The sequence below is a fragment of the Strix uralensis genome, chromosome 2, assembly GCF_047716275.1.
Source record: "Strix uralensis isolate ZFMK-TIS-50842 chromosome 2, bStrUra1, whole genome shotgun sequence".
Classification (NCBI taxonomy): Eukaryota; Metazoa; Chordata; class Aves; order Strigiformes; family Strigidae; genus Strix; species Strix uralensis.
This window is the reverse complement of record NC_133973.1, coordinates 127078000-127103711: the sequence shown is the minus strand read 5'-3', so window position 1 is coordinate 127103711 and position 25712 is coordinate 127078000. Positions and strand designations below refer to the sequence as shown.

Here is a 25712-nt window from a genome sequence, read left to right as displayed (position 1 = left end):
AAATGGCTAGAACTCCTAAGTTTTGTGAAGTTCTTCATTTCCTCAGCAGTTATGATTTTAATACAAAAGCAGACCTGCATAGTCAAGTGACTGTAATGGATATTATGTTACTTATTACTTGGGCAGTAATTATGATTTTAGTGAATAGATATCAACTTTGGCTGAAACTGTCAGTTTAAGTACTTTTCCAAATATTTGTGCATATCCATAATTTTGTAAGTTCAAGGAAATTAAGAAAGTTTGAAAAACTGATTAAAATTTTGAGGTATAAGTGTTAGAATCTCTTTGGTCTTAACTGATTTGGTTTTTTATACATTGTGTCCTTCAAGAAACCACTGAATTTTCCTTTTCCACTGTTAAGTCACACCAGTAGTCATTATATACTTGCACGGTCCAATATTTGGTCTGATTACAGAATTGCTTTATCTATCTGCAAAATAAAGGGGGGAAAGAAAGAGGAAGGAACTTTTTAAGATTTCAATGTAGTAATTAATTTAGTAGATTAAAAGTTTTATGATTCTACAGGAGCATTAAGTTAACTGCAGCTCATAGCAGGAAAAGGGTTTTTTTTTAACGTTTTGCAGTTTAATTCAAATTAACTTATTATTTCATGTATTCTAAAGAACAGGACCAATCTGAAATTCCAAATGCAGCTAGTAGTAATCTAAATATTTCTGAAGCTATTATTTACCAAGAATCAGGTGTTTCAATGTTTTAAGGCTCTCCACCAGAAAGCTGAACAGTAACAGGAAACGCAGCACAATATTTTAAGTAATAGATGTATTTATAATGTAAATGTTCCTAGTCAATTATCTTTGTTTTTTCCAAACAAGTATATATATGCAAACACACACTATTCATGTTTAAAGCTGCAAACAACTGCTCTGTTTCTATTATACTTCTCTTTCTCTTTAGCTGGTAGATGCTGGTACCAAAAAAAAAAGTAATAAAAAATGCCAGATGAGGCTTAGATATTGAGACTACCTGTGGTCACAGCAAATAGGATTTAGAAAGTTCCCTTCTAACTTCAAAAAATTCTATTTCTAAATTGCTTATGGAAACAATCTGTGCTTTAAATATAACTACAATATCTCCCTATCTCTTTAAGTGTTTTTATAATCCCAAACCAATTACTGTTGTGCTTTAAAAGGGGGGAAAAATAATACAAGCAACAGGCTAAGCAAGTAAAAATTATTTTGGGTTGTCAGTTCAAGGTTAGATTGATGTATAAGTCCATCATGGAAAACTTTCTATTTATGGCTGGTGTTGCAGTGTAATTCCTCCTTCCCCATTAACAGGAGACAGTATTCTTTGTACATGTAGAACTAAGTATTTTGTAGGTGTCAAAGAATGCAAAAAAAAAAAAAAAAAAAAAAAAAGGTTTAAAAGAAACCATTAAAGGTTTATGTGGTATATTCCTATGTGTATAAAAAGCCTATTGGTAGCATGATGCTGGAGTGTGTGTAACCAATTTTGTAAGACTTGGGTCAGAGGCATATTTTAAAAAAATACACAGAAAAACTCAAAACCAAAAGAAAAAAAACAACCCTATTGTCTGTTTGGCATATGCTGTACGACTGAAATGCCTCCCCAGTAATTAAAATGTTGATACCTGATCTTTCTCTTTTCTCAGCCTCTTCTGGGGAAAAAAAATAATTCTTGATATGTGTGTGTAGATCCTAAGGGAAAGATAATTTAGGGTGCAATATTGTAACTTGTAGGAACAGCAATCATTTTTCCAATTTGGATGTTTTCTTCTACTTCAAAGAGTTCTTGCCCAAGTGATGGTGTTTTGGATTGTTTTCTTCCTGTTTTAGAGACTTTGTTGGAGGCCCAAAAGGGATTCAAAGGAATTCCATTTACAGAGTATAAATTGTAAAATCCATTGACTTTCAAAGTAGTTATGTCAGCACCATCACAAAGTCTGTCCCTAAACATATTCTAAGCAGCAGCAAAAAGTGCTGTTTCTTGAAGCTGTTTTGTGTACAGTGAAGAAAGCGTTTTATGTAATGTTAATGGTATTATGTTTGAAGAAACTTAAGCAGATTTTAAGCAAAATATTTCTTCCTATTTATGAGGCTTCTTATTATACATTACTGAGGAGTCTTATTATGGAGGGACTTTTTAAAGTTGAAATTCTGTTGTGTTTGCTAGAATTTTGACTCTTGATAATTTTTGAAACAGGATCTGAACAGTCTTTTCACCCACTGCAATTAGAATCTACTCTGAGCGATCACTGTCAGAATGCAGATCAGCCGGTGGACCTTAATACTACGTTACAGAGGTCTTTTGAACAAACCCCTGGAATTAAAAAATGGGGCCATGAGAATTGTATTTCATCTGCCAGAGAGTATGAAGAACTGGCAAGAAATATGGAATGTATTAATCTCCAGTGTTCAATGGAAGAGCTGCGAAATGAAAGTCTGAATCCAATGGAAGAGCAAAAATCATTTTATCAGCTAAATACCACACCAGTTACAGTGGATGAAACTTTCCCTCAACACTTATTAGAAGAGACTGTGTCTCCTGAAAAACTACCTGTGGAGGCATTTGATAAGAAGTATGTGAAGCTTCCTGAAAAATTAGTTCATGTACATGAAGCAGATAAAGCAGTGGAGCTGGATTCTCAGTGCAATACAAATGTAAAGGAGCTAGATCAAAGCTTTCCAGAAGTACAGAAATCTTCAGGGATTCCGAGAGAAACCAACTTGGAAGACTCAGACATCCATTTACAGGCTGTTGTACAACAGAATGTGTCTTTCCTGGGAAGACATGAAAAACATTCTAGTTCTGTGCCCAGAAGCTCCTGTTGTATTCCAGTCTGGGTGAGTAAAGCAGATTTCTAAAAGCAGTAATTTGTGCAGGCTTTTTTGCTGGTTTTTTTTGTTGTGGCACCAAGTTATTTTAGACCTTTAATATCTGAAAGCTTGGCAAATGTCGATTTTACAATTCTAGTTTAAGACTTGCATGTTTCCTGGACTTCTGCCTTACTACTTTTTTCAGATCATAGCACTGAAATAATTAGCAGTAGCTAAAATGAGCTGGAGTTCCCATGATTGTTGGAGGAGCTATAGAGTGTCTCTGTTGCATCTCCATCTCCTAGCATCAGTTGGTACAGCATATGCATCTGTACTACATGGCACAGTTACTTAAAAGTAACCCCATGTAGAAGTCTGAAGGAAGTAAATAATTTAACCAAAGCATAAGCCAACTTAAGGAAATAGTTTTGATGTAGCTTAAAAAAAGCCCTAGAACTAAGTAATTTAAACTTGAGGTGAGTGGAGGAGAGGGAGTTTTTGTTATGGTTTGGTTGCTTTGGGTTATTTGTTTTTTTACACCTTGTATATAAAATACTTTGCATTGGACTTAAGTTCCAGGGTTCACATACATCAAAACCTCAGACAAAGTGCTCTTTCTGTATTTCAGTTATTGCTTGGGAGCAGATTTTCTTTCTTCTACATGTTGAACGAGCCTCCTCTTTCTGACAAGATAACAGCTGTTGCTATTGCTGGAAATAGTGATTTGTTTTTTATACTGATGTCTTGTATAATGTATTTTCTAGGAGACTGAGTCAGGGTGTGGTATTATGGAAGAACCTGAACTCACTCTGATAAGCTCAAATGACATCAGCATTGCAGAATCAGACATTGAACATACTAACCAAGAGAAAATTAAGGAGGATAAAATCAATCACCCAGCATGTGTGGATCAGTCTGAATTTAATGTTTTTACTGAGGTGAGTCTTTATCTAATGTAATTCTGATTTTAACTTAGTCTTACGGAGAGTTCCCACTGTAGCATCCTTAATCCACTGTTGCAAAACGAGAGAATGTTAGGGTTATCCAAGCTTAGTAATTGCTTAGATCATATTGGTTTGATGTTATGTTTTCCAAACAGATCTAATAGATCTTAAATTTGGGCTGTTCCTTAAAATCACTACCTTATGTCAGTGTAGATAGAGTTTGGGAAGACTTTTGCTGAGAAACAGAACCATCTTACTAGTGTTTGCAAGACTAAATTGTATCCCATTAGTAGAAGACTTGAAGGAGAGGAGAGGGTGGGACAAAACAAAAGCTACAAACTAAACAGGTAAAAGAGGAAAAATTCCTACCTAATGGATGGAGCTACACCAGGACCACACAGCAGTTTGAGGTTTATGAGGAAAATATGATCAGCTCATCATACTGTGATGCTTAATTTGCCTGTGGGATGCTTTTTGCTGTTTGCTTATATAAAGCAAAGGCTGTAAATTGTAGAGGGACTGGTTTGTAATGAGAGAATAGTTTGGGTGCTGAATCAACATAGAACCAAGTAGTGTGTGTCTGTTAGATGAATAGATTAGATGAAACCATGTTTCGATTGCAGAAGGCATCTAGAGAAGATTCTAAAAGTGCCTAAGAATGGGTTTTTATAAAGTAATTGAAATGTGGGTAAGGTGGAGGTTGGCAGCTGGAAGCTGTACTGCTGCAGTGAGTGTTACCTTCCTGCTGGGGGAAGGAGACGCAGCAGTAAGAGAATGATGGGGGGGAACTAAAAGCAAACAGGAGGAAAGAAAAACACCTCTGTTGAAATTATGCAGCCCTGTATTAAGCAGCAGCAGTTGAAATCTGGTGGGCAAGGGGTCTTTAATGGATTGTTTTAAAGTTTTAAAATTCTGTATCTAAAAATATTTTTAGAAAGTAGCTTTTTAATACTTACTACTGAGATCCTTTTCTGATGCTTTTCTTGCATCTGCTATAAAGACTATATCTTATTTGCATTGGGTCTAATGCTAGTGGTACAGCACTACCATTTCACTCAAATTTATGGTATATTTTAAGTATTTCCAATCACTGATTCCTTTTGAAACAGGGGAAAGAATTTTTACCACTAGCTCCAGATGCAGATTATTCAGTGTTCCTAAGGCCTGACAGTTCTTCCACAGCCCAGAGTCCCAATGACAGTCACTTGCCATCACATCAAACTGCAGGTAATTGTGTGTAACTTGAATATAGTGAAGGTGAGATAGAGAAAGTCTTTATTTATAATTTTAAAATCATTAATAAAATACACCACTTCTTTGGAAAACATACAGCTTCTTTTACTTGGGCAAATGCGTCTTGCTGTTCAGGCTTGGTTTGTAGTACATTTGACCCAGATTTAAGACATGCCTTATTGACAAGGAAGTATTGACTTTTCCTATGCCAGGCTATCTTTCATGAAAGTTCATAATACCTACAGTACACTGGATTTTTTGTGCTGTCACTACTTAATTTTGAAAAAATTTCTGGTGTTCTGTGGTTGGTTTGTCATGTAATTTTTGCAACCTCACTTATTTTTTATTTCCTGTTAGTCCCCAAGCTCTGTAGCCAAAAAATGTCCTTTTTTTTCTATTCTGATGATAGTGTGGAACATAAGTAAATACTGAAATATTTTTTGTCCAAGATGAACAGCAGTAACATGAAAGACAGGAATTGACAGAACTTAACTGTGTTAAGGACTTCTCAGGTCTTTGATAAGTTTTGAGGCATCAAGATGCTTTTGATGCCGTATTTATCACAGTATTTGTCTTGTCAGACCTGCTTAGTTATTAGATTCCATAGGTCTGAATTGCTGCTTGCTTTACAAGATTACTCATCATTCACAATGTCATCTGATTTACAGAAGTAGTTGAGCTCAGCATTTCAGGAGAAATATGTTGAAATGTATGACTTACTAGAGGCGTTACTGCTCATTGCTAAAAGTGAGAAATGTTCACACTTACCATTTTCTTTCACAGTGATGCTGCTGGAGTTTGCTGCTGCACCCGGAAGTTTGCAAGAATCTTTTTTAAAAAGAAAGAACAACTTCATCCAGAAATCTCTGAAGAGAGTAGAAGAAATGAAAAAGAGGGAGAGAGAAAATGAAAAGCCAGAAGCAAGACAGTTTCAAAGAGGAAAGTCTGAGAAGTTAAGCAGGCAAAAAGAGTCTGGTAGGTTTATCTGGAGGAAAGACATAGTATTGGGTATCCTTTCAGTTGCTGTTTTGTATTGAAGAACAGATTTCACATTTGTTGCATCTTTGCTATTGCAGACTAGGATATTAATTTGTTTTCTTAAGGATGTGAGGAGTTTGTTTCTGCTGTCTGGCTACCTCTTCAGTGTTGTAAATGCCCTTACAGGTCCTCTTCATATTTTCACTATCTGCCCACACCTTTGTAGTCATAAAGTGTCCTTGCAAATAATAGTTGTTTATCAAAGAACAACCCTATTAAGTGAACTGGTGCATCTCTTAATGTCTGTTAATGGGGAGTTGGAAGCTGGCTGTTGAGAAGCATGGCTGGCTTAAAGTATGGGCTGCAGCCTAATGAGTGAGACTGAAGATTTATTTTTAACACAAGACATCATCTCCATTGTGTCCATTCTGGCTAGCTGATTTCTTTCTTGTAATGTCACTTAAAAATCTTTGAAAACCTCTCATGCTTTTGAGTTAGCTGGACTAGAGATTGAAGTTTAAGGTAAGTTTGGCTTTTTTCTTTTTCTCCTAAAAAGGTACAGTTGTCAATCAGTTGAAGAAAGTAGGAGAAGTGAAAGTGTCTTCTCCAGAGGACAAGAAGTCTGGAGAAATTGAAATGCAGCAGCATACTTCAAGGTATTGTATGAACACAAGTGGGAGAAGTTTGGATTAAAAAAGGATAAGTAGTTCATCTGTGTTTTGTTAAAGCTGCGGGTCAGAGCAGTTTGTGATCTTCCAGTTGGACCCAATGTTGCCTACATGGAACAGCTGGGAGAGGGAAGCCAAGTGTGTTTGATACAGGTGTCTGCTGGGAAGTTCCCTCGCACAGCTGGCAGTAAGAAATGTAACTGGCAGCCTGCTCCTTTCCTCATGCTAAGGCAGTTGTGCTAGTTAATGCATGAAGCTGGAATAAATTTGAAGCAATTCACAGTTGCATGTGGGCACTTGGTAACATACAGCAAGTACAGCTCCTGGCTGGGGTGTTTGTTACATGCAGCTGAAGAATTTAAAGTGATTCTAGATTACTGGAGAGCCAAGTCAAAATTTCCTTTCTTAATTCCTAGCAATTGAGACAGTATAAACCTTTAAACTTGTTAACTTATTCCAGCTTGGCCACCTTCTTCAAGACACATTTTTTTTCCTACTGTTTTGACAGACTTTATAATCAACTTGCAGAAGTAAAAATTGCAAAGGAAGAAAAAACAAGGCAAGAAGCTTATGCTAAAAACAGAGAAAAGGCTAAAGAGTTTCAAAAGGTAATAGTCTGCTACAATGTTGTCCTACCTGGTTTGTTCTGATTTCACTGAGCTTTTAATTAGACTAAGACATAGTTCTGTGGTGTGAGTGCAGCTGAAACTGAGACCATCAAACCACTCTGGATTTTTGGTGATGCTATTGGTATATCCCACTTAAAAATTTCCTTGTTAACAGTATGACTGAGCTGCGATTTTCTCCAAAAAGGCTGTTAGGGACTCCAGCTGCTAGAAAATCTACTTGGCAAAAGAAAGGCAGGGGTTTTATTTGTCCAAACTAGACCAAATCTCCATTATAAGGCAGATTTTAAGGGGTTTTTTTGGCTGCTTTGGCTACTCCAGGTAGCTTAAGATTCTGCCTGGTTGAGCACACTTGAACTTCAGGTTGCAAGACTCCTGCCTGGGTTTGCCTGCAGTTGCTCTAGAACAGAGTGTCACACAATAAGACCTGTTCCCCTCCTGCACCTCAGACAACTGAAGGAAGGAAATGCTTGATAACCCTGACAGGCGGGGGCTGCAGGCCCAAATCCTGCCTCTAGCACTGACCACCTCAACTTTTTTGTGGTGGAATAAATTGCTGCTGCTCTTATATTGTTGTGCAGATTCCATAATTAAAAGATAAATAAGCACACCTTTCCCCTGAAATCTGCATGCTACCTTGGAGCAGTAGCAAGTCTGCCCCATGATCCAGACTTGCACTGTGTTACTGATGCTCAGGTTATACACAAGTAGTACCTCAGTTACGCCCACCTAACTATGCTCGTTTTTAGTTGTCACTTAAGCTACACTACTGTAGTCTCATGGTTTGTTTTATTTGCAGAAAATGCTGGAAAAACTACGAGCCAGGAAGACTTGAGAAGCACAGTGACTAGCACAAGACTTTAAGCAGCAAGGAACACTACTGTATTGGTACCATCCAAGAGACCACTGAACACCACAGACTTAAGTTAGTTGTGGAGCCTTTAGGAATCCTCAGGTTTAAGCTGTCAGAAAACTGTAAGTAAGGAAAATTGGTGGAGTACTGGAGTACCCTCATGTTGTATCCAAGATCACTACAGCAGATCGACTGCAGCTTTAAAGAGGGTTTGACTGAGTAGACTTTTCAGTGTTCAAAGAAGATACTAACTTTTGTAATATACATGTATAAAACACTTTGAAATAAATTTTTTTTAAGGCTTGAATCCTCAGGATGCAAGACACTGCTTTCTTCTGTAAAGTTGAAATTTTTATCTGTTGTTTGCACTATGTGATTTAAGATCAGGAAGTGTGGGTTCCTGCACTCACAATGTACATCTTAAAGCACCTGAAGGTAGGAGGACAATAAAAACCTCATATGGTTACTACTTCCAAATGTAGTTCTTTTATCCAAATTTCCTAAACTGCACTTCAGAGCTAAGTAATTATATCATCAGGACAAATTCAAAGTTCAACTTCTGCTATAAAGTTGCATTTGGTTATCAGCACACGGAAGAGAGCAGGGCCATTTCCTTAAACCTGCTCTGTTTGAAATGAAGCAGGGAAGAGTCTTAGCCTATTTCTGATGAGAATTAACTACAACTTAGGCTTGTTTTCACTGTTGTTTTTTTTTTTTTTCAGTCCATAGTGCAGTAGCTAAAGCAATGTTACCTCCCTGCCAAGTTGAGAGCAAAAGCCAAAATGAGCTTGTTGGTCTGTGGAGTTAAGTGAGGTGGAAGCTTGTTGCAGTGAAAGATCAAAGGTGTACAGTAGGTGCAGTTCTCCCCTCTTCACCCTCAGGGTTCACAAGGGCTGCTCTGGCTTGGACTCATGAATACTCTTACGGTCAGAAGGGAAGAGGCCAAGCCCACACTTTGCTACCAGTAAGCCATGACCTACTCGCCCTCCTTGTTTGCTCACAGTATAGCAACAGGAAGTAATCTCAGGCTGCAGCTTTCAGACATTGGTTTTATTTAAATAAATACCTCTGTGGCACTTTAGTAGAGTTGAGTAACAGGGAAGTGAGGGAAAACAGCTGGTAAAGCCTTTTCCAGTCAAATTACAACCTGATCCACTCAGCATAGTTAGCTCTTCTGCAACACCAAGCAGGCAGCTTTGCTGCATCTCCCAGGAGGGCAAAACAGGCACATCACAGCTGAAAGGGTCCCTGTGCTTCTGAACTGGTTTCCAAATAACAGGCACTAACTATTTCAATTTATGAAGCAGTAAGGGGCAACTGAATGTTTAATTTTGGAGAAGGTTCTGTCTCTAGTTGGAAGAGCTGTGCGCTGGTCTTTGCATCAGACTTGCAGCAACATCATCAGGACCTGAAAGAGAAAAAGCATCTATTAGCACTTTTTCTAGAAAAGCAAAGCTATTTAACTGTGCTGTCTTCCTCATACTTAGCATAACATGGCTTCCTCTGAAGCAATTTAATTTGCGGACATGGTGCTGCTATAAATGCAGTAATACACAGAGCACATGCTTACCCCCCTTACTAAAATGTTTGAGGGGCAAAAGCATGACTTTTCCAGTGCCAGCTCCCCAAGTGTCATAATATTCCCACTCTGCACTTCTCCCTCACCTAGCTGTTCCAGGATTATCTATTCTAAGACTTCCATGCAACTCTAGGAATGTATCAGTGCTGAGGGAAAAGGAATCATGGAATCATTTTGGTTGGAAAAGACCTTTAAGATTGATTCCAACCACTAACCTAACACTGCCAAGTCCACCACTAAACCATGTCCCCACACACCACATCTACATCTCTTAAATACCTCCAGGGATGGTGACTCAACCACTTCCCTGGGCAGCCTGTTTTAATGCTTGACAACTCTTTCAGTGAAAATACATTTCCTAGTCTCCAATCTAAACCTCCCCTGACACAACTTGAGGCTATTTCCTCTTGTCCCATCACTTATTACTTGGGAAAAGACTGAGACCCACCTCGCTGCAACCTCCTTTCAGGTAGTTGTAGAGCGCGATGAGGTCTCCCCTCAGCCTCCTTTTCTCCAGCCTAAACACCCCCAGTTCCCTCAGCCACTCCCCGTAAGACTTGTGCTCCAGACCCTGCACCAGCTTTGCTGTCCTTCTCTGGACACACAAGCAGCAGTTAAGTTACAAGACTGCTCATGCCACAACTGTATCAACCTGCTGTTCCGCAGCTTCACATGCTGAAGTCAGCTCGTTTCTGAATAAACTGAACAGCCTCTTCCCTACATCAGCATCTCAAAAAACCCAAGGCAACAGATAAACATCCTTTGTCACTCCAAGAGGCATCACTCCATAAGGTGTATCTCCTCATAAATAGACCATAGCACACACCAAGTGTCCACGGCATCCTGCAGAGGATTTCAATATGTGGTCACCGCGTTAAGAGCTGCTGGTTTTTCAGCCACGCAAACCCTCTTTGAAGTGACCTTGAATTTCTTTTTAGTACCAGCAATTTTGCTGAGCACTCTTACCTTCAGGCTTGCTTTGGTGGCACTCAGGTGGTGTTTCTCAGCCCTCTGGCATGCAGTGACCTGGTAGCAGACACCATGGGTTAAAGTCAGATTTGGTTCATGCAAGTGAAGAGTTAACAACATAGAAGTTGGATGTAAGTTGCATAGAGCAGCCTTTTGTCTCCCCTTTTTGTTTGTGTGTGCACAACCACCACCCTCACAGCAGCTTCCAGAGTCCCAGTTACAAAGGTTCTAACCAGAACTTCTGTTCCTCTGCAGCTGAAGTGCTGGAGCTGCCCAAGCATACACCCCCATACCTACTCCTCTGCAGGAACTTGCTCTCACCCTAACAGCAGAAGGGAGTGCTGTGTCTCTGACCTACATTAAAGCTTTATTCCCAGCAGACTTGGTGCCACATCATGTGACAATTCAAGAGTCTGATGGACTTGCTTTCTGGTCATCTCCACAACTCGCTAGAAACAGCAAAATCCTAGCAGCCTTGGTAATGACCAGGTACTCTCCTCTCACTGCTGTTACCACCAACTTCAATCTGGGACTTAAATCAAGTTTCCTACCCTTTCTTGTTAAGGGCCAATCAGTCCTGTCAATATGTAAGCCAAGTTGAGTACCAACAAGCCTACAATTTGTTAAAAGCTCCAAGTACAGAGGAATTCCTCGCAATCAACAGCAGTCCAATTCAGAAACTGGTACTACAGTTTGCTGCACAACTGTGACATCCACTTGAAGTAGATAGACACACTAGAATGACTCTGATCAGCACCCTGGCTCAGATACTGCCAAAATCTGGGGTGATCACTGCCCAACCGTCTCTGCTACTAGACAACTTCTAGACTTTTCTAGAACAGTTCACTAAAGTTTCAATGTTCTAGAGTCATACCAAGTGTGTGAGCTGACAGGCAGGACACAAGAACAACCACACAACCATGGACGAAATGGCAAAGAGTAAATTTATTCTTGTTACCTCACAACCCAGGGATCTCCACAGCAGCAGCCAGGCAGAGGCACACAAGCAGGGATGCAGGCACCAGAGCTTAGTCCTTGCTAGCCAGAAAGAAAAGAAGATCTTGAACCTGCTGCTTTCATCTGTATATCAGAGATTTTCACAGGCATAGTTTTCCACTCTGCTCTTTCCCACAGCAGGGCAGGTATCCCAAGCATGTTCAATAGACTCAGGGACCTTATCACAGGCCTATGTTATCTAAACACTGATGTTCTACCAGTCAAGCACACAAAACCAAAACAGCAATTAGTATGATGTGTTTTTCAACACTCCAGCTGTAAGTCACTTGAGCATGTTTACAATCCTCCACACCACATTAACACATAAACTTCTTTAAAGTTGCATGAAACCTTCTGAACTGACAAGTAACTCAGCACTTCCCTGTCAAACAGGCTCTTATGTTCCACCGCTCGTCCTAGTGTAACAAAACAATGTGGATTTTGCTAAAGTGCTTGTTTAAAAAAAAAAAAGAAAACAAACTGAATGGACTTGCTGAGTTCCAGAGGCCAGTATTCAGTTCTCAACTGAAACATGAAAATAGAAAGCAAGTACACTCAAATCTTTGAGGAGGACAAAGACTGTATCAGCAAAAATACCAGGTTTAACAGACACAGCAGAATGAAAACCAACGATGCCAAATGCTGAACTCCTGTAGCACTGTTTTTTGAACATCCCATCAGAAGAATGCTGCTGGGTGCAGATACCATACAGTGCAAGAGCTGCAGTAGTTCATCTGCAACGGCTCATTTTAACATTCAAACTTTTTGTATGCACAGTTGTTGTCTAGTGATAAACTACACTGAAGTACTCTTCATTTCCCAAAAGCAGCCACGCAGCTAAAAGGGAAAACAGACTCCACAAATTTCACCTAACAGGAAGAGCAGCTTCAGAATTCTTCTAAGTTTTTATATAATCCTACTGTGAAGCAGTTATACTTCTTCCAGAATATTTTGCTTGTTTTAGTTTAAACCCTGGGTTCAATAGAACAGAAGCCAGGAATTTTAACTGTATAGTAGTAAACTGGCTAAGCTGCTTAGAAATTAACTCTAAGACCCAAACTTAAAGATAACCCAAATACTGCTGCTCAGTATGAAACTATCAAGTATCTCTTGACACAGAACAGAAATGCATGTTTAAGTTACTTCAAGTTCAGAGACCATAGTGCTGTCTCTTCCTACCTATAGCCACCAAAACAAGAAAAAAGAATCACTCCTTTGTGATCAAAGGGGAATAAACTGTTTCAAGCCATCTAAGAAACTCAAACCACAAGAAAGTGTTAGAAATCAGGTACCTACACAAAAACCTGGCTGAAGAGTAAGTTCAGTCCATGTAATTCAACATGTTAGTTACACTTGAAGTCCCAGAACACACTATCTTTTGACTCTTACCAAGCTTTTCCATTTGAATCAATTTTTTCATTTGTATCAACAGCGTAAGTCAGTACCTAAAGGAGAACATAACGCATTATTACAGTTCCTGTGATGCTGCATCTGCAGAGATTTGTCTTGCAGTTTTATCCCACAGAGCTAACAGGTAGTTCAATGGGTAAAGCGAAACCACAAGTTTATTCTGTGAGGCATTTCCAACGACACGAACCTACAGAAGAGATCCTATCGGGATAGACCTCAACATGAGCCGGCAGTGTGCCCAGGTGGCCAAGAAAGCCAACGGCATCCTGGCTTGTACTAGAAATAGCGTGACCAGCAGAAGTAGGGAGGTGATAGTCCCCCTGTACTCTGCACTGGTGAGGCCACACCTGGAGTATTGTGTCCAGTTTGGGGCACCTCAATACGAGAGGGATATCGAGGTGCTGGAGCGAGTGCAGAGGAGGGCAACGAAGCTGGTGAAGGGCCTGGAGAACAAATCCTATGAGGAGAGATTGAAGAAGCTGGGACTGTTCAGTTTGAGGAAAAGGCGGCTGAGGGGAGACCTCATCACTCTCTACACCTACCTGAAAGGACATTGTAGAGAGGTTGGTGCTTGTGTCTTCTCACAGGTGATTAGCGACAGAACAAGGGGGAACGGCTTTAAACTGCAACAGGGGAGGTTTAGACTGGACATTAGGAAATTTTTCACAGAAGGAGTGGTCAGACAGTGGAATAGGCTGCCCAGGGAGGTGGTGGAGTCACCATCCCTGGATGTGTTTAAGGGTCGTTTGGATGAGATGCTGGGGGATATGGTGTAGGGGAGAACTTTGTAGAGGAGGGCTGATGGTTGGACTCGATGATCCAAAGGGTCTTTTCCAACCTGAATAATTCTGTGATTCTATGATTCTATGATTTCTGGTGCTATAAATTAACACAATCGATAAAAATCAAGCAGACTGGAAAGGTCTCTCATACAGATCCTACTAAGTGTCTTTTTACTTGTTTCAAGACATTTGGGGGAAGGAAGGTAAATGACACTAACATTTGGGGAAGATGAAGTAACTCCTGAAAGGGAGACAACAAAGGAAATGAACTACTAAATTGTGCTCCAACAGAATCCTCCCTCTAACGTTATTGCTAAGTGTTAACTTATTTGTAGAAGCAAAACTATCAGTTTAAGCAGTTAACGTGATCACCTCCTGTTTGACTGAGAAATTTGTATGAGTGTTCTTTGGACAAGTCAAAGTTAAAATAAATTCTTAACAGAGTGAATGCTACATTAAATACAGTAACATAGTGTTGAAATAAGTCTCTGAAACCCTCTACAAGTCAGTAAGTTTGACTTGATGTAGACTTCCAGCCACTGAAAACCCAAGCCCTGCAATCGTTAAGGAATATGTGGAACCTTAGATGTCATACTAACCCTAGAAGGGGCTTCAGATTTCTGTGAAAGGGCATCCTGCATTTCTTCTCTCATTTTCTCTAATTACACACCGCCTGAAAAAGCAAGATAAGGTTACAAACTGTATGTGTGTGCACACAAACCAGCAGAACCTAGAGCAGTACTTGGTATTTCAGTGGTTCTAACACCTAAAGGTATTCCTGACAGCATCTATTTGGAATCACACTTAAAGCTACCATAATGTCTGAATAGTATCCTATTTAATTTGAAGAGAAAGTCACAGAGTCATGATCTTTGCTCTCTGTCACAAAACACTGTGTTAAATACTCAGATGCCCAGAATGAAGTGACATGAAAAGGACACTCATGTAAGATTTGTTCAGAAAGGCTAGTCTCACTCACTCTCTTCAGAGCAGTTGAACATTTTGCCAATCATCACAACAAGTTTCTCACAGCATTCTCAAGTTTTGGGGAAGATAAGCCCATCAGTCTTCTAAAGCAACACTGCATCTTCTCAGTAAGAAAAACCAGTAATATAGCCAGCTCACCAAGTTAAAGAAAGACAGCTAACGTACAACAGGCAAGGGTTAGAACAATCACAGTAACTTACCAAGATACTAGTTCAGAGTTGACCATCATGTGGACTTCCTGAAAAGTAATTGTTGCATCTGAGTAGTAGTTCCAAATTTCTTCAGTAATTCAGTAATTTATTAAGATTTCAGTACTTTTATACTCACTATGAAGCAGGCAGACTATAGTCCAGTTACACTGCCTGAATGCTAATGCCAGAAACAAAGCATTCCTTTTGAAATCAGGGCCATAGCCCAGTCTATCACACAACTATGAACATCTAACTGCAATTTAAGAAATCAGAGGACTATGGCAGAGAAGGTACAACTAAGGGAGTTACCTAACAGTCAGCTGATAGTGTGATGTAAAGAAAATGCATACACAACACCATTTTAAGACAGCTTACAAATATGCTCTAATAAACTATCTACAAGAATGCAGCACTACTTGTATTCTTCCTCTACCTGCTAATTCTACTTCCATTAGTAGGCAGGATGCAGAATTCAAAAACATCAAAACAAGCTAATCCTTGGGATTTTACAGTAGGTGCATTTTGAACTATGGTTGTGCAATTGTCCCACTAAGTAAACCTGTTACAGGTCTCATTGTCACCACTGCAATTAACTTTACAGTGAGGAAAGCATAACCTGTTACTCTTCTAGCCACGTTTTTCATTTCAGACACACAGTGAGTTGTGTCTATTTGCTGAATAACGAGGCATAGCAATTAACTCTTCAGCATGTCTGCAGAATAGTTTCTCATTTTGAAGCCTAGCCAGTTAACTTGAAAAGAAACATGTCACTAGCTGACATCAAGTACTTGGATCTGTGTTTCAAAATAAAACATTGCTTCCATGTAAAAAGGCAGTCAAAAAGCTAGAGACTTGAGCTTTTATATCCTCACCCAACTACCTTTACCTAGGGAAAAAACAACTATTTCCTCAATACTTACTCTGAAGTAGAGGCTTTCCAGTGTGTTCCAGACATCACAGGAATGCCCCTTCAAGAAGAAATATTTTGGGATAAGGTCATTGATTTAACTCTTACTTTTATCTGATAACAGTTCAACAGTTCTTTAATGTTGTATTTGACAAGCTTCCCAGTAAGAAACTTTCAATCTACTTGTTTCAACAGAAATACCAAGTTTAACCAGCACATCTGCATGAAAACCAACGATGCCAGCTGCTGAAATACTGTAGCACTGCTTTTTGAACACCCCATCAGGAAGACACTGCTGGGTGCAGATACCATACAGTGCACTAATTAGTCTGATTACTTGCTGTAGAAACAGTACTTGTCTGAAGAAATCTACTATTCTTATGCTGAAGCTCAGAAGAAACACAAAGCTTACATCTTTCACTAACACATTCCACAAAAGTCCACCGAAGTACCAGATCTTGTACATCAGAAGGGCAAACAGCCGCAAGAATTCAAGCACACCAAAAAAGTTGCAACTTCTCACTGCTGCAGAGCTGGTGTGTTCATCTGCAGAGTCTGCAAAGAAATCGATACAACTGAACTACACTTCTGCAAATTGGAAACATGAAACTCATGCCCTAGATTCATCAGCATTCAAACGAACTGCTGTTTGAATACATGCAAATATTGTCCCTTCATATAAGTAACACAACTAATATGTTCATCAGCTGTGGGTTGCAAAAGAAGGGTTTTTTCTAAGCACTAGGTTCCAGGTTTTTGTCTACAGCAACAGACAAAAACTGAACACGTGCTGGAACAGATTGACTGCATCAACTTTTGTCTTATTTTTCACTATTTTTGAAACAGCATTTAGCAGTACATAAAAATCAAAAGTTATTTTGTCAGTCTGCTATAAACTTAGAATTAATAACTGTGGCAAGGAGGTTCAGTATCAGATATGCTGACATAAAAAACAATTTATGCTGTGTCAAACTGGTGTTTTCTAGTCCAGCACCCTTACTGCAGCAATGGCCAAAGAAGATGCCCTGATCCTATCATGCACGTTCACATTCCTGTGAAGTTTCATTACTTGCCCAGCTTTAGCTCAGGGCTCCCCACGTTAAAGATGTTTTCCTATTCCATCTGACATGGCGTTTTCTTCCATGCTATTTCCTAGGCTCTCCTGAAGCCACATGAACTCGTAAGGTCACACCCTGCAGTACAGTTACACACTGCAGTATGGTTACCAGCTTTAGCAACAGGTATGTGCAAAACCACCAGCTTCTTTCTGCTGTCTCCCCTGTTCTTGCATGGGACATGCATTAAGATGAAATTTTACCACAGGGAAGTGATCAGAAGCTGCAGTTGTACAATACACCCCGGTGCAGAAAGTGTGGGTGGGGCACCACCAGGAGACTTAAGTGTACAGCAGTTCTCCGGCATCTCCAGCTGAGAAGGTCCCAGGTAGTGTCCAAACCAATCAGGTAAGATTAGGCTGCCCTGCAGCATTCAACACCAAGTAAAAACAAAGTAGCTTCTAACAAAACCTGCATTTAATACACAAGTATTCAAGAACTTGGAAGTTTTAGTCTTCAGTCAAGCAGAGGCTAAAGGCTCTAAGTTTGGTCAGACTGATAAGGGATGGTGCAGTGAACTCAATACTTTGGAAGCTTCACACAGAAGTTGCACAGCTATGAAACACTCACGTATTCACAGTGAACTATGGAATACTGTTTCTCCAAAATGTTATGTGAAGCAAAGCAAAAAAAGCTACCTTAATAAAATAGGAATTGCAAGCTAAGTAACAGCTTACCTTGCACATCAAGAAAACTAAGCGGTGTTTCATCTTCCAAAAGCAACATAAACTACAAGGAAAAAAGCAAGAAAAGTGATAAGAACTATCAGATATGGTCAAATAACTGAAGATTCCTAAAGCCAAAAGCTAGGCTTCTGCAATCAATTTAGCAATTGTAATAAGCTTGATTTTCATGTGTGTTTATCCAGTTCTAATCAGAATTGAAATTTAGTTCATTTCTGAGTCACTCAGCAGTTGAACAGAAAAATTCATCACATGAACTGCAGAATGAGCAGGACTCCACATACCACCTCGCTACGCCTTACCAAGCAAGAACCCCACTCCTAGATCCAGGATGAGTCTTTCAAGCCATACAGTATTTCTCAGGTAGATGCCTGAAAGAGTTACATTTAGCCATTAATTTCGGATCAATATTAAATGTAATCTTCAACTACTGAAGAGAGTAATTTTTGCAGTTTTAGTCCTCGGAGCTACCAAGTTGCAACTGGAAAACCCCAAACTTCCTTTACAAAGATTTGGGACCTTAATTCAAGGATACAGGGAATGCAACTTGACCTGCTCTCATACTGAGGACTTACTATAAATCTCATCATACTGTCAACTACTTTTTGAAAAAAATTAAACCAGTAGATATTAAGTATTTTTCTGACAACATCCCCAATTTGGCACAGACTACTTTTACCTGCTGAACAGTTGTTTGTTGCTGACAGCGATTTGGTTATTAGAGTATTTGAGTGAGGCAGACCACCCTCTCGTTTCTAAATCTTGTGGAGTCACAAGTAAACTTTTTAAAAAATTTTTTATTTCTACTGCTACCAAGACAGCCTTGTCATTTAGGAGTTAGCCATATTTCAGACCATTTCTAACCATTCACTAGTCATGTTTCCAACTGTCTAAAACACCTTTTGAGAAAGGTATTTGCAATTGGGGCAATGCTTGATAAGTACTGTCATTATAAAGAGCTTTCATCTGCTTAGTCATGTTCACCTCAGAAGCCATTCTGGACAGAGGAGGGCAAGAGGGGAAAAAGTGTCTTTTAATCCAAGATTCACTACGTTGCTACAGTTATTTTAAAGACAATTTAACTTCAGATTATTGCGTTACATTCAGGAGCAGAGAATTAGTTTTCTGAAAAGTTATTCCGCATGGAATACACAACATCAATACAAATTGATTTTATCATCTTTCAAATGCATTAACCATATTTTGCAACAGACCTTTGTCTAAGTTGACTAACCACTTCTGCATTTTTACTGTTGGCACTTGATGCGCATTAAAGCTTCAATTCTGTCTTCAACCCTTACTTAGCTCTCAAAATACTTCAAAGCATAACCTGCATTTCCTTAAAACACAGGAAAATAATCTCTGAAGTACCACTCACAAAAAAGTCAGCTATGAAAGGCAGGCATCCAAACTGCCCTTTGTAAGTTGCATATGTATGTATGTATGCAAATGCATGCACATCACTGTGCTGCTGCTACGTTGCAGTACCTGGAACTTGTTTTCCGGGTTTTAATTACATAAATTCTATGATCCATTGGTTAACAGAAGACAAGCTGCAGAAGCTAGCATTTCAGCAAGATTATCAGCCACTGAATCAAGGATATTATACACTTGATACAGGACAGCACAGAAGACACTTAAAAGCTTAGCAAAAAGACACATTATACTTGTTCTGTAACAGTCTCAGACACAAGCCCAAGATGCTCACCTTAAACCCAATCTGACTAGGTTGGTTGGCTGATAGCTCAACATTGACTTCAGACCAACGGTTTAAACCAAGTGGGTGGAAAAGGTGTCTGATGAGTGACCAGGGTCACCTCATTTCTAAGTTCTCTGTTCACCAAGGTGAACCTTGCAGAAGCCCAGAGTTCTCAGCAGCAGTCTTCGTCCTCCTCTATTTCAATCACTTCAGTTGATTTTGCATGTTTCATTTCTGGCTTTGACTTCTTCCTGGGAATTTTGCTGCTTATAATGGAAGAGCTGTTCTCTGTTTCGATCGCTTCAGCTGATTTTGCACGTTTTGTTTCTAGCTTTGATTTTTTCTTCCTGGGAATGAAAGAGCTGTTGTCCTCTGTTTCCATTGCTTCAGTTGATTTTGCATGTTTTGTTCCTAGCTTTGATTTTTTCTTCCTGGGAATTTTGCTGCTTATAATGAAAGAGCTGTTCTCCTAAGAAAATGGAAGATAGAAATATTCAAAGGTTAAGATTTTGGTAGTAACTTTGCAAATGTTAAGAACTCTTCAGAGAATTCTATACATTCCAGCATTATTTCAAAGAGGGGAGCGTGGACTCTCAAAACAACTTCCTTCTGCATTACAGATCAGGATTCACAGGTATCACACAGTTAACTCTGGATCTAAGCTCAAGAATTAAGTATTCCAAACATGATCTACTAATTCTTTAACCTCAGAACAGAAAGAAGGTTAGAGAGTTTCTGAAGTTAAGGAATATTTACTCACCACTACTCTGACATCAAGGTGGCCTTGATTTTCAGAATTCAAGCTGTCATCATCACTGAAATATAAAAATTCACATCAAGCTCTGTACTTTTATAGTAGGCTAAAATGCATAAACTGTTTTCCTAGCACAAGCCCTGGTTTCTCTTAATATATATACAAGTACTATGGCTTATAGGTGTAAAATACTACTACTTCTACATAAGATTGTTCCCAAATGATAGTTTCCGACAGCAAAACTGGCAACACTGGCAGGACAGAAGCAGTGCTTCGCAGCAAAACAAAGATTTAGTAGCAGACATCAATAGTAGTGTCAAGATATTTAGGATTATACCAGCAAACAGGCTAGAAAGCAAGTTAGAAAACAAGCAGAATAGAATGAAGAAATTAAGAGGACAGGCATCAGCTAACACGAGTACACAGCTTTCGTCCGATATTATAACTGAGAAATATTCTCTTCATACTGCCATGAAACACAAGTATGAAATTCCATTCCACTATCGACCACAGGTTTCTCTCAAGATAGAAAGGACTCCCTGGAAAGAGATGAAACCATCTGAGTACTATGGTTTCAATAAGCAGCAGAGAGGACTGGTTCCAAAACCTAGAACATCATCTACTACTCATTTCATATAAAGAATGGAGTGTCTGGGTGAGCTGACTTGCATTTATTCTACAGAACTTTGTTTCTTCTGCTCTTTTGTCAGAGATCAAATTAATTGTTACTCATTTTACAGACTTACCCCAATACTTCAACTCACATAAATCAGCAGTGTGAGTGACTACTGAAGTGAACAGTAGCTGAAAGACACCTCTGTATCTTTACACTGTCTTTAGGCTTTCTAGTTTTAAGGTGCTGAGTATATTTACAACATTAAGTATTCTTGCTGATTTACTGATCCCTTTATTGCATGTAACTGTTTGACCATAAAGAAAGACCCAAGATGATACTTCAATGCTTAATAAAGCAAAAAGGAAAAGAAAAAAATAGCCTTTAGCCTTTGTCATAAAACACTCCCCTTCTTAATGTGGGATAATCACAGGTACTAATTTCAGGAATTCTTTTATTTATTTTTTAAAAAACATTTCTATGTCACTTTAATGAGACAGTACAAATCGCCACTTGAAACAATGATCAGTCTTAAGATTACAAGTATCTCATTCTAACAAGAACTTTCAAGTCACATTTACAAGCACAGAATCCTAAGTGGCTGAGCATTTTGTTCCCAAACTAAACAATGCTTTCATAAGCAGATATTCACATTTAGATTACACAATGCTGATACAGGTTAAAAGGACTGGGTAGGAACAAAAAAATCACGTGCTACTACAAGCAACTGTACTACCTCCTGAATGCCTCAACTGGAGTAGCAGCTGGCTGGCATGGAGTTCGCTTTCTTCATAGCAGCCTGCATGGTGCTGTTTTGGATTTGCAACTAAAGCAGCACTGATGCTCTCCCCGTGCCAGCAAACAGGCTGGGGGTGACCAAGAGCTTGGAGGGGTGGGGGGGTGTGATGCACCTACCCGTATACACACAAACTTATATTTTAGTTCAGAACAAAAAAGCAAGTTTTATACCACCTAAAAAAATAAAAGACGAACTTACTTTGTCTCCTCAATAGGGGAAATGGGACCTTCATCATCTAAATATTTGTGTTTCCGTGCTATCAGACCTTCTCTTTCTAAGTCTTCACTAGCCTGAAGGGCTTTTAAAGATTTTTTAAGATGGTCTTCATATTTGAGCATTTCAATATACTTTAAAAATCCCTTTATAGCTGCTTGCTAAAGAAAAAAATACATGAAGTGAGATCTTAAAAATACCACTATAAAGCATTTAAATTACAAACTGAATTTTAGTATTATATTGACACCCTTATTTTAGCTGTGGTTGTCTTAACAATATTAAACAGAGGACATGAAGCGTCCCATTTAACAGAAAAACTGTTTAGCTGTTTTATTGTAGCACATCAGGCAGAAGCACAACATAGCTAATTTAAATTCACTATTTTTAGACCAAGTAAAAAAATAATACATTATCCCACAAAACAGAAGACTCACCTCATATTCAAGAACCATCTTTAAGGGAAGATGTTTTGTTCCATAATATTTTTCAACAAAAGGGAATTGAAAACCTCTGTCTTGAAGCCTTCTCTTTCGCTCTTGAGGTGAGGCTGTCAGTCGTGGCCTCCCCTTAGGCATCCCTGTGCTCTCATACTTTTTCTTCTTCTTCTTCCCTGAGCCACACTTGTATTTTCGGTGTGCAGCAGCCTTAAACTTCCTTCCCCTGAAGTGATAGGCAAAAATGGCTTTCAAATTGAGTTTTGACTTCTTCTTGGAAGTTTCCGATGATTTCACTGGACTTTGAGGGGTCAGAGAAGAATCTGAAGAGCTTTCATTGTCATGCGCTCCTGCAACAGATTCAGCTTGTTGCCTTGAAGATCGAGATCTCCTTTTTTGCTTTGAAGGTGCACTGGAGCACTTAGGATGGTGCTCACTGCCACTAGCAGCAGAGAAATCACTGAAGAAGAAAAAATATTTAGTTTCAAAAGAATGTGTACTTTTATGATAGCAGGTTCTTCACATGGAAAATTCTGAACTGGAGATAAAAACTCACATTTCTGAATCACTGCTGTCCAGTAAAACCTCAGCTGAAGCAACTGATGATTTAGGTATGCTGTTAAGCTCATCTGCATCAAGATAATCAGAGCCAGAAGCCTGGGATTCATCTGCATCAGTCATGTTTCAGTTTGCCCTAAAAAAATCAATGACAATTCAAAAAATAAAAGAATATTCTATGTTAATCAGGTAACAAGCCTTCCACCACTCCCATCTAATAGGGTCAACTTATAAGAACTTCGACACAGATTTTCCTATGAACCATGAGCAAATGTATTAACCTTCAGAGTAAGTTATTTTGCAGCCACTTATCTCAAGATAATAGCATAATTTAGGTCAGAAGGGATTTTTACAGCTCTTTTCATCCAATTCCTGCTGAAAGCAAGGCTAACTTCAGAATTGCATGAGATTGTTCAGAAACTCGTAGAGGTGAGTTCTGGACGTTTTAACCCTCTGCCTACTAGAAATATAAGTTTTCCTTTAAGCAAGTACATATATGTGTCGCCAACAGCTTAAAAGGATATTAGTTTTAAGTTAAACAAATACTCACTTCACCGTGGTTTACAACCTTTTTAAACTAATCTAGGACACTGTTCCCATCAGAAGCAACGCTGTCTTCCCTGTTCTTTTGCTAGCTACATGATACCTAAAGCCTCCTCCTCTTAACAATCCATCAACCCTTTGTTCTCTGGTTATCAATCAAAACGTGGACTAGCGCCACAAAAAACCTGTTAGTTTTCAGTTGAATCTGCAAGACAACCGAAGCCACCCCTCAGCTGCTCTAGTCTATACAAAAGGGACTTAAACACACAGCAGAGGAACCAGTCCTTCCTAGGTAATAGCCTCGAGTTATTTTACCTGCTTGTTAGTCATTTACTAGCCTTATAGATCTGTATCTTTTCAATTTCACTATACTTTCTAGTTTCACAAACCCATCATCGTACCCATTATTTCAAATGTAGTTACACAAAATTTACCATCTGAAGACACTATAGCAGAACTCATCTAATGTCCTCAGGAAACCCGCTATTGTCTGCACAACGGTTTCACATTTCAGCGTACCAATTACTGCAGATCCAGGAAGAAGGCTTCCCAAAAGCATGGGAAGACAAAGGTGTGCAACAGCAGATTGAGAAGTCTGAAAATACAGTAGATGTGTATAGACTAGTAGTACAGAATAAGAACAGCATGTCAGAACAAATGGCCATAGAACACGAACAGCCATGACTGCTCACAATATTAAGTTCCACTTCTTCTCTAACCCATACTGCTACAGTGACCTCAAAGTTATTCTCAAAGAGCATAAAAATAACACAAATCTGCTGCAGCCATACATCAGTGATTGATTTTTATGCAGTCTACATTTAGACAACTTTTTGCAACCTACCCTGACTCGAGGAATCAAAACTCCAAAGCCTAAAAGGTTTCAGAGTAGGTATGTTTATTCAGCGCTGGGGCACATGGGGGATCATTCCTCCAAACATGTGCGCCAGGGTAGAATTTCTCAAAGCTTTATACAGTAAAGCATTACATATTCATAACTTTTCCAAGAAAAGGCACGTTCTATTATAATAAGTTCCAAGAAATCATTTCCATTCGCTCCTCCTTTAACTCCTCCTATTTGAATCTGCACAGTGCTGTCTGGTGGTCATAGATGGGGTCTTGGGGATGAAGCGCCTCTTCTTCCTCACTTCTGAACTTTTTACCTTTGTCTTCTGCCCAGTCTCAGTAGGTTTCAGGCTGTGGCTCAAACCACAAAGCTAGTTTTAACCAGCTTTTTAACCAGCTTTTCGAATTATTCCCTTATTAGGAGGTACCTCACTTCTTACTTACAACTAACAGATAAGCATAATGACATATTTATAGCATATTGCATAACTATATGCTTGCTCACTAAGCCCCTTATCTCATACCCCCCTGCATCTTTCAAAATGAAAATACTTCATTCCAAAATGGCATTAAATACAGGCTTAGAAGTAGACTAGACCTTAAACTCACCCTAACACACTTAAAATATAAGCACAGGGGCTCACCCTGCCCTTCACTGTGGAGGTGTTTTTTTGAGAGCAACCTGCACCCATGCCCTGGATGAGCTGCAGACACACCGCTACCATCAGTTTACACAACGCCCCGAAAGAGAACAGCCCAACCTCGAAGCAGGAACACACGCAGTGACAGCACTCTGACTGCACAGGCTATGGCTGGTACTTAGCAGCCAAGCATCACTCACCAACTCTACAGCAGCTCTATTCTTAACAGCTGGCACCTCACACAGATCCCTTAGGGAACAAAAAAGAACCAACATGTAACTGGCTAAGTATTTCGCACAACCTTCTCTCCTCCCAAAAGAGCCATCAATTCCTTCACCAACATTTACCTCAAGTTGATAGGCGGTGGACACACCGCCCGCCCCCACCTCGCCGAGCTCAGCTGCCAGCAGCTCGCTGGGGCCGGCGCCACGGCAGACATTTTGTACGTGGGCACCTACCAAATTACCAGAGATCGGGGTCAGCCCACCGGCACCGCTCCCGAGCAGGCCCTCACCAGCGGCCGCCACCTGAGGACAACTCCCGGCGGGGCGGGGCAGGCCGGGCCGTCAACCCACCCCGCGCCCTTCCCCGCAGCCGGGCTCCGCGGCGGAGGCGCTCGGCGGGCGGGCACGACTCGATGCCGCCGCGGCTCTTCCCCCCCTCCTCCACCCGTGTGTCCCGCTCCCGCCGCCCAGCACCGCGGATGCCGGCGGATGACGAGCGTGCCCGCGGCCACCTACCCCAGCCTCGCGCGCCGCCGCCTCAGAGGGCGCGAAATGGCCGCCCTGGAGCTTAAATAGCGCCGGGAGCTCGCGAGAGCCGCGCAGGCCGACGGGAGGGAGGGAGAGAGGAAGAAGCTGCGGCCCGGGGCCGCCATGCTGGGGGTGGCG

General features: G+C 40.0%; 2 protein-coding genes and 8 non-coding genes across 24 annotated transcripts in view; 1 reads left to right on the top strand and 9 right to left on the bottom strand.

Moving 5' to 3' along the window:
- CEP295 (centrosomal protein 295) overlaps positions 1-8407 on the top strand; it is a 46347-nt gene extending 37940 nt beyond the window's left edge. Inside the window, exons 23-29 of the mRNA XM_074860292.1 lie at positions 2185-2825; positions 3563-3736; positions 4852-4969; positions 5759-5950; positions 6510-6609; positions 7130-7229; positions 8047-8407. Of these exons, the coding sequence (XP_074716393.1) occupies positions 2185-2825; positions 3563-3736; positions 4852-4969; positions 5759-5950; positions 6510-6609; positions 7130-7229; positions 8047-8082 (1361 nt within the window). The 3' untranslated portion in view covers positions 8083-8407. The remainder of the gene's footprint in view (positions 1-2184; positions 2826-3562; positions 3737-4851; positions 4970-5758; positions 5951-6509; positions 6610-7129; positions 7230-8046) is intronic.
- Positions 8408-9135: 728 nt separating this feature from the next.
- TAF1D (TATA-box binding protein associated factor, RNA polymerase I subunit D) lies at positions 9136-25711 on the bottom strand. 15 transcript variants are annotated; one of them, XM_074860278.1, is made up of 19 exons: positions 25170-25276; positions 25023-25071; positions 23770-23930; positions 22791-22928; positions 22235-22694; positions 21783-21958; positions 20179-20233; positions 19428-19887; positions 18022-18090; positions 17714-17765; positions 17240-17400; positions 16334-16476; positions 15935-15982; positions 15024-15061; positions 14436-14509; positions 13034-13089; positions 11607-11686; positions 10646-10705; positions 9136-9508 (listed from the first exon to the last, which is right to left on the bottom strand). In XM_074860278.1, the coding sequence occupies exons 4-8, from the start codon at positions 22913-22915 to the stop codon at positions 19591-19593; spliced, it is 1113 nt and encodes a 370-aa protein (XP_074716379.1). In that variant the 5' UTR covers positions 22916-22928; positions 23770-23930; positions 25023-25071; positions 25170-25276; the 3' UTR covers positions 9136-9508; positions 10646-10705; positions 11607-11686; positions 13034-13089; positions 14436-14509; positions 15024-15061; positions 15935-15982; positions 16334-16476; positions 17240-17400; positions 17714-17765; positions 18022-18090; positions 19428-19590. The 15 variants fall into 15 exon arrangements, with proteins under 15 accessions (XP_074716379.1, XP_074716377.1, XP_074716365.1 ...); XM_074860276.1 differs by lacking the exon at positions 17240-17400; XM_074860264.1 differs by lacking the exons at positions 17240-17400; positions 18022-18090; positions 25170-25276 and adding an exon at positions 25563-25691.
- LOC141940328 (small nucleolar RNA SNORA25) lies at positions 10473-10602 on the bottom strand. The gene has a single exon (XR_012627956.1). It is a non-coding gene; the product is annotated as a small nucleolar RNA SNORA25 (small nucleolar RNA).
- On the bottom strand, positions 12222-12360 carry LOC141940327 (small nucleolar RNA SNORA8). The gene has a single exon (XR_012627955.1). It is a non-coding gene; the product is annotated as a small nucleolar RNA SNORA8 (small nucleolar RNA).
- LOC141940332 (small nucleolar RNA SNORA18) lies at positions 13144-13275 on the bottom strand. Its single transcript, XR_012627959.1, has one exon. It is a non-coding gene; the product is annotated as a small nucleolar RNA SNORA18 (small nucleolar RNA).
- LOC141940322 (small nucleolar RNA Z40) lies at positions 14787-14859 on the bottom strand. Its single transcript, XR_012627952.1, has one exon. It is a non-coding gene; the product is annotated as a small nucleolar RNA Z40 (small nucleolar RNA).
- On the bottom strand, positions 15572-15703 carry LOC141940329 (small nucleolar RNA SNORA1). Its single transcript, XR_012627957.1, has one exon. It is a non-coding gene; the product is annotated as a small nucleolar RNA SNORA1 (small nucleolar RNA).
- On the bottom strand, positions 16103-16241 carry LOC141940326 (small nucleolar RNA SNORA8). Its single transcript, XR_012627954.1, has one exon. It is a non-coding gene; the product is annotated as a small nucleolar RNA SNORA8 (small nucleolar RNA).
- On the bottom strand, positions 16587-16713 carry LOC141940335 (small nucleolar RNA SNORA40). Its single transcript, XR_012627962.1, has one exon. It is a non-coding gene; the product is annotated as a small nucleolar RNA SNORA40 (small nucleolar RNA).
- Positions 17906-17977, bottom strand: LOC141940339 (small nucleolar RNA SNORD5). Its single transcript, XR_012627966.1, has one exon. It is a non-coding gene; the product is annotated as a small nucleolar RNA SNORD5 (small nucleolar RNA).
- Position 25712: the final 1 nt, after the last annotated feature.